At 40.8% G+C, this 7,796-nt stretch overlaps 1 protein-coding gene across 2 annotated transcripts; it reads right to left on the reverse strand.

Annotated features, from left to right (window-relative positions):
* pcbp2 (poly(rC) binding protein 2) lies at positions 1-6,448 on the reverse strand. 2 transcript variants are annotated; one of them, XM_079226216.1, is made up of 13 exons: positions 6,316-6,448; positions 5,368-5,513; positions 5,190-5,213; positions 5,066-5,098; positions 4,818-4,934; positions 4,569-4,700; positions 4,334-4,462; positions 4,146-4,220; positions 3,833-3,874; positions 3,422-3,494; positions 3,269-3,324; positions 2,983-3,152; positions 1-1,234 (listed from the first exon to the last, which is right to left on the reverse strand). In XM_079226216.1, the coding sequence occupies exons 2-13, from the start codon at positions 5,434-5,436 to the stop codon at positions 1,198-1,200; spliced, it is 957 nt and encodes a 318-aa protein (XP_079082342.1). In that variant the 5' UTR covers positions 5,437-5,513; positions 6,316-6,448; the 3' UTR covers positions 1-1,197. The 2 variants fall into 2 exon arrangements, with proteins under 2 accessions (XP_079082342.1, XP_079082341.1); XM_079226215.1 differs by having other exon boundaries at positions 3,815-3,874.
* Positions 6,449-7,796: the final 1,348 nt, after the last annotated feature.

A 7,796-nucleotide genomic window follows, 5' to 3' on the forward strand; every position in this document is an offset into this window, starting at 1 on the left:
AGCATTTCACATCTTTTTTATTTCTGCATTTCATTTCTTCAACAATTGAATTGCACCCAGATCTACAATAGTTTTGAAAACGTGCACAAAAAACTTGAGTTTCTTCATCCTGCAAAGAATAATAAAAAATAAATCTGACCCAGGCAAAAAAGGATTGCAGGAAACTAGTGTTAATTCTATAATTCTCCTTCTAGTTCATAATTTAATACCTCAGCATAATATACTTATAAAGACCAATAAGTCTCGTAGTTTTGCCCCTTGCAGCATTCCCCAGCCCTGCAGTTAAAAAAAATATTTTCTCTATTTAAAACAAACATTTCAATGTTATTATCATCATCATCATCGTCATTACTATTGTCTTAGTAATTTCAGAGAAAAGAAAATATTTTCCTCTCATTCAGGCCCACACCTGGTGACCATGGCCCACCCACCCTTATCAGATCCAATACACAACAATGCCAAAAAAAGTCCTGATCGAGAAATAAAAACGGATGGAAACAGGAATGACACAAAACAATTACTCGGCAAATTAGAGGTGAGACAAAACGTAGCTTAAATTCTCCTTTGAACCCGCACTCAACGAGGGATGAATGACCTTCTGACTACAAAGGTTTTTTTCCTGCATACAGCTTCACCTGGACATCATTTACACCCACCGAAACCCGTTAAACCCACAATGCCTCATTTAGGAAGTACAGCTTCAAATAGAAGATGGCAAATATCAATGAATTCTACTCTTACACAGAGCTGTGTATTAAATAAAAAATAAATAGATATTTAAAAAGGGAAAGAACAGTCCATCTATAATGTTACAGTGTGTCTTTTTTTCTTCATTTTTTTACATTTTCTAAGAAAAATCTGACATAAGAAAAACATTATGTATGCCTTTTCAGATTTTTCTAAAACTTTTACCTATATCAAGAAGATCATACAGATATACAAGTAAAATAATAGGAAAAATACAACAGAAGGAAGTCTTTAAAAACTATAAGCAAAAGGGAATTTTAAAACATAATAAATAAATAAAATACCAATATCATGATGATGGTGTAATTACAACTGAGGAGGCTTCAAACCAAAGCAGAGGAGAAAACAGTGAGTTTATAGTACTTGGTTTTTGCATTTAGTTCAATAAGGGACCTCTTGGTAAAAAGTAGGGGGAGGGGTTACGTTAGGTGCTGATGAAGATCCTCCATGTCAGTTGGCTGCGAGTCCAGTGGCTTCAGAAGAGAGCCTGAGGAGGGAAACAGGAAAACTTTAATACCGTAACAATGTTTGACTTAAAATACGTGAACACGTACAGCGAGCGTAAATGTGACCCAATACTTTTAAAAGCTCAGCACGTAGTTTTGAGTTCTGCGAGACATTATTTTCCCGCAGAATGTTCTCGACTATTACGCATTTGCCCGTGTGAGTGGCGCGCGACAGCGTCCACACAGACAAAATGCAAAAGACTCTAGTCTCTCTCCATCCACGGAAAGACAATGGAGGGCTTTTATTTTGAAATGTAAACAGGAGGTGTAGAGTTCAAGATAAATTTCCTTTCTAGTTTGATGTCAGTATACCGTCAAAAGAGCATTTTTGCTGTGAACTACGTGTGTCACGCAAAACAAACAGTCAGGACCTCGAATCTCTAGAGCGGCACGACCCGGTAAGTACACACTCCCTTCTGCAATTCAGCAAAAACGCCTCCCAAAACGATCAAGTCAGGAGCAGGATAAATATTTGATCATTCACTTCCTCTTCGGGTTGTACCCAATAGTTTGTTGCTTCGTTCACAGCGTTGACCTTCTATTCCTTCCGTTTATTTCTCCACAGTTGCAGGTAAAGATTAGGCAACACTAATCTTATAAGTGCATTACAATATTTTGGTTGTAATCCAAAAATGTCCAATAACTTTGAAATGCTATATTGATTGAAATAAAGATTACATGTAATAATTTACAAAATGCACAACATGCTTTTCTAATGAAATAGTCTGCCTCAATCCAAATCGTTGATGCCGTCAAAAACACGCTCCAATTGCCGCACAAAGGGAAACGTGCACTCACGAGTTATATTCATTCAGGAAAGCTGATAAACAAATAAATAAAAAGCTTGCTCATTTCATACGATGAATCACCATATTTAGACATTTGAAACTTAATTCCAAAACTTCAATAGAAGCTTTGAAAGTGAAAACTAATTTTAAAAAAAGACATCCAGTACAGCCCTTCATTCTCCTGACATTTTCATCCTGAACCGATGGGACTTCCCACCTGTGAAAACCGACCTGGCCAAAAGCTCTGGCAATAATGAATACATTACCCCTCTTCTCACTCTAAGCCCTCAATAAATCAATCGCACTTTATTTGTACTGCACCTTTCATAGAGGGTACTGCCAGTCAGAGTGCTTTACAAGCCGACAACACAGTGCAGATGTAAACAGTAAAGACATTGAGACTAATGCACACAAGAAAGTGTTCAAATGAATGACATTGATGGATTTCTAAATTAAGTATAATAGATAAAAGCCAATAAATAAAAGATGAGGGAATAAAAAGAAAAAAGGCCATACAAATTATAATCGAAAACCAGGCTAAACAGGAAAGTTTTCTATAATTAGGTTCTTTTAAAACCAACATTATATACTGATAAAGTTGACAGAAGTGAATTATGTTATCATTACCAAAGTATTGAGTTTTTACTGACCTCCAGCATCGTTTACATTCACACTATTATCAATAAGAATGAAGTGTATTTTTCATTTTTAAGTCAATGACATGACCGAAGAGCAAACTTGACATAATATATATATTTTTTAAAAAGTCCCGAATTAAATGAAAAGAACCGTATTGTTCTGTTATGCTGTGAATATTAGACTCCTGTAAACTGCACTCTGGAGAATTTTAAACAGTCGAGAACTAAAACACGGCTGTGCTCCGGTAAACTTTCTGTAATCCAGTCTGTGATGATGTGTTGCAGTGGCACAAAGCCTCTTACCGGGCATTGATCAGGTACTCAGCCAGGCTGATACTGGCATGGGTGCCAGTGATGGTGACCTGTCTGTCAGTGGAGCCCTCCACAGGGTTGGCAATCTTGATCTGAGCCCCTGACATCGAACGGATCTCATTAATCTTTGTGCCCTGGCGGCCAATGATGCAGCCAATGAGCTGAGGGAGAAGAAGAAACATGTAAACACAGAAACCGGGGGGGAAATAAACCGCTTAGAAATCACGTTTCACTGAACAAAGAGTAAATTAGCAAAACGGACACAAACGAAACTCACATCGTTTGGAATGGTCAGCTCATGAGAGCCAGTTTGTGCAGAGGCGTCCATCCCAGCTGAGGAAATGCAAAGAAAGCCCCATGAGAGTGTTGACTATGTGGATTATTATAAATCTACAGTAATCGCATTCGCTCTTTCAATCTGTCCACCTACCCTGGAAGCCCTGGTTGCTATGTGCAATGGGGAAGGGGCTCTGCTGCATGGCCAGCTGGTGAAGTTTGGTGAGCTGTTAAAACAATGGAGGAAAGGACGCGGAGAGCAAACAAAGCACGAGTGAGGACATTCCAGAATACACGTCAAAGCTGGAATTTTGAAACGATTAATTTGTTTGTAAGTGGTTATAGTGATGATGAGAGGAAAATATGAAATGGGACTCATGGGTTAGCCTAAAAAAGGGGGTAAAAATACATCACCGTTAACGTGTTTTTAAAAAGTACAATGTTTAGAATTGTTAAATGGATATCAGGCAGTGAAAAATAAGAGTCAGTGGGATGAAATAAGAAGGTGGCATGGCTTCCAAAGACTCAAATATATTGGATCACTTACAGAGGGCCCTTCACTTACATCAGGCTGTGGAATGGCGTGCTGCCCTTGGACAGCGTAGGCCTGCAAGGAGACAACAGCGCTTAGGAGGGCGTAGCAGTGTCTCACACACACACACTATACTCAATAGCCATCAGTCCCCTGTCCTCGGTGTGCCACGACAAAAAAAACATGCTACAGAGAGCAGCACCCCCGCAACTAGAATGATAGTTTGAGGATAATTATAAGCGGCGGTTTGGTAGAAAAGTGAAAATATTTCCACCTGTAGTCGTGAACACTGCTGGACAAATAAACCAGCGACAGATATAGAGAACAAAAAACAAATGTTGTTCACCTGACCACCTGCGAAGATGACAGGAGAGCCTGAGGGTTTGGGTCTGTACGGGATGGTCACTCCCTTTGGTGGAGACTAAAGAACACAGACATACCCACCACTGAATATTTAAGGTGACATCAACAGTAACACGTAAATCAATAAAGCATCAAGAGCATCGTTAACAATCGTCGCATATGTGTCTGTACCTCAAGCATGACAACGCAGATCTGCTTGACACACTCAATAATGGACTGTGGGGTCCCTGCAACAGTGATGGCACGCTCTGTGGAGTTGGGCAACATGTCCCCTGCTACTTGTACCTGAGCTCCGGCTGACTGCAAAGACACATCCACAAAAACAACCAGACAACAACGGTTAGGACCAAATCGGGGATGAGACGCACAAACTTTACAAAAACAAAAAGGAAGCACAGCGACAAACCTCTCTGATTTCCTTGATCTTGCAGCCACCCTTGCCAATGAGTGAGCCACACTGGCTGGCAGGCACGACGAGGCGCATGGTGACCGGCGGTTTGCTGGTGGCTGTACTGTTAGTCATTGAGGTGCTAATGTCCTGGAGGGGAGGTGGGATGACAAGAAGAGTTAAGGGGGGTGAAGAAATACTAAACTGGAAAGTGTCAATTCTGTTGCAACGACGTGTCAGATTTAAGATGCAGCGAGGAAATCTAACCTCCTCCAGTTTCTCGATGATCATGGAGAAGGCTTTAAAAATGGAGGTGGTGGGTCCCGCGAGGGTAATGATCCTCTCCGGACAGTTCCCCTCCGAAATGTTGATGCGAGCCCCACTCTGCACAGACGGGGAGGGGAGCAAAACAGGAAGTATCTTCAGTCACAGCTGTATCATATGACACCTGAGTCATGGTCACTGAAATTATGGACATATTTCTTCTCGTTTACACACAAATAAATAGACCGTACCTCCTCTCTCATCTTCTTAACGGACTCTCCTTTCTGTCAGGGAAGCACAAACACGCAATGTTTACAAAACACACAGAGGTGCAAGATGTAGCTAGTAATCATTCTGGCAGTAAAAATAACTCACCTTGCCAATGATGCTTCCAACCTCCTGCAGAAGAGAACACAAAAATGCATGTTAAAGCAATAAAACGCAGTCTTTAGAGAGGAGAAACGTACGCTTGTGTTCATTCAGACTGCTCTTATTAAACCGATAAGTAAATTCAGGCTTTTCAGGTCTTACACCACATGCAGTGACAACTCACCTTCCCATGCATGAGTAGCCTGATGGTTAGGGTGACATTAAGTCCTCCTTCGACCAGGCTAGAGTCCATTTCTGCAGATAAATCCAGGCTTCAAACTGGGTGAGGAACTGGGCAACGAAGTGGGTCTTTGGTCACTGGGTGAATGTCTGAAATAGAGTGGAAAGTGTGACCGTCAGGGACCAATATAGTGACTGGAAACTATGAGGACAGCTCGGCAGAAAGCCTTGTTTTCTAAAAATAAATGTTCAAATAAACAAGCTGCTGTCAGTGCAGAGCTAACATCGTTGTTTACACCGATAACTTCAGCTCGTCACGCTTCAATAATGAGTCGCTTTCAGTGCAGTAATTCACTGGCCCGGGGTTCACTCATTCACATTAGCACAATGACCCACTGTCTCTCCGAGGCGACGACTAATTCCTGGCATCAAACAGTAGTGGCGACATTAACATGACGATTTATATTTAAAAAGGCATGAAAGCAAATGCGAAATCAATTTAAAAGGAAAACACACACGCACGAGGTCTTAGCTGACTTGAGCCAAGCGCGCATCGATCGCGTGAGTAGCGAGAAGGCTCACGGGACAACGTGAACACCGTGGAGCCTATTTCAGAAAGAGCATCGCAGCCAGTCACGCAAGCAACAAATGGGAGGCGAAGTTAGCATCGTAACATTCCTACATTTCTACAGGGATGTGGGTATATTTAGTCACCACGTCTGTGAAACACACTCTAAAGACAGCGCCTCGCAGCTCACTCCTAATCGGCCATGAAGTTAAAAAGACAGCACTGTGGTTTTTCACCCAGGTCGCTAGCGTTAGCATCGCCGGATCCAGGAAATAGTCTGATCCCGCGGCCTACGGAGGTAACGCCGTGTTATCCTCGTCCTTCACTCGGAGGAGGGGAAGCGAGCAGAAACAAAAGCCATGATGTTTTTTTGGAGGGTCTTACCCGAGCTGTCCCTTGAAGAGTGTTCAGGGGGTGGGTAGGGTGGCAAGGGTGGAAGGGGAGAGGTTCGGGAGGGAGTTTTAAAAGGATCCGGGGAAGAGGGAAGAGACGCCGCTGTTCGATCGGACTCCACTCTTCTGCTTGGCACAAAAGACAAAATGAGTTCAACTTTGACCTCTCAACGGCCCCGCCCCTTTCACGTGTCGGCCCCGCCCACCCGGAGCGCCGCGCGTCCACACAGGATGTCAACGGTTGTGAAAAATTAAAATGTAATTAAAAAAATTTAAATATATATATATATTTTTGTCATTCAGGAAATAAAACGCGTCCTTTTCTTTTTCATGGTGGTTAATTGTTTAAATGTTGGTGATTAATAAAGGGAAGATCGATGTATTTATTAATGTGATGTTGTATTTTGTAGGCAGTGGATATTTCATATATCATTAAGTGATCATTATGGATAACATTTCACATAAAAATAAAAAAACAGTATGGGACTTGATTAGAGATGGGAAGAGCTAAACGTGTGGATTCATTTAGAAAAAACGAGAGAGAGAGAGAGAGAGAGAGAGAGAGAGAGAATATATATAATATTTTACTTGAGCTGAATAGTTTTTATAATTCAGCTGCCTGTTACAAGCATTAACATGCAAAACATGTTTTAAATGGTTATTCGTGAAAATATGACTTTCTGAATTCTGTGCAGCATGAAGCAGCAACAAAAAAAGAAACTCGCATTGTTATAATTAGTGTTTAACCCTCATTATCCACATATTATAATAAGTAATAGACTGGTGTAAAAACACATTTTGAGTGTTTCCTAACAACTTTAATAATAATAGCAGTTGTTGGCTCACTGACAGTTTATTTTATCAACATTTTTCCAGTGCAAATCATCAGACAATTTGCTGGCACTAATCACACACTGCTGCAGTTATCTGTACATCCAGCAGAGGGCACCATCACTCTGTGAGTATCAGAGATCTGAACCGAGCTGCATGGATGCAATCCTCTTTTAAATCCTACATCCTTTCTGGCGTTTAGTGAACAATACATATCACTAACCGTAGCCTTATTTAAAAACAAAAAAAAACATTTCACTCAAAGTCAAATATATAAATATAAATGTAGGATAATAGTGATGGTGAAAAGTTATCACTCCCAGTAATACTTTATTGAATGAGTCTGAATAATATATATTAATTATCTTTATCTCTCAGTATTGACCCAGAGGCTTCTGTAGGCTTCAGTGTTTCTAATGTAGAGTAGACAGTTGTCAATCATTGGATCATATGGTCAAGCAAGAGCAGAGCTGCCCAACATGGCCATGCAATTGGCCTTTACTGTAAATGTTAAGTAGATTTCTCTAAAAATCCAGGAGCATGTTCACTAATGTATTTTAAATCTAAACTAAATACCTTACAGTTTGAGATGTGCTTCCCACCAGGCGTTTACCCCTGATGCTATTTAAAAACTGCTGATAC

Source organism: Taurulus bubalis, assembly GCF_910589615.1.
Source record: "Taurulus bubalis genome assembly, chromosome: 11".
In the NCBI taxonomy this organism is placed as follows: domain Eukaryota; kingdom Metazoa; phylum Chordata; class Actinopteri; order Perciformes; family Cottidae; genus Taurulus; species Taurulus bubalis.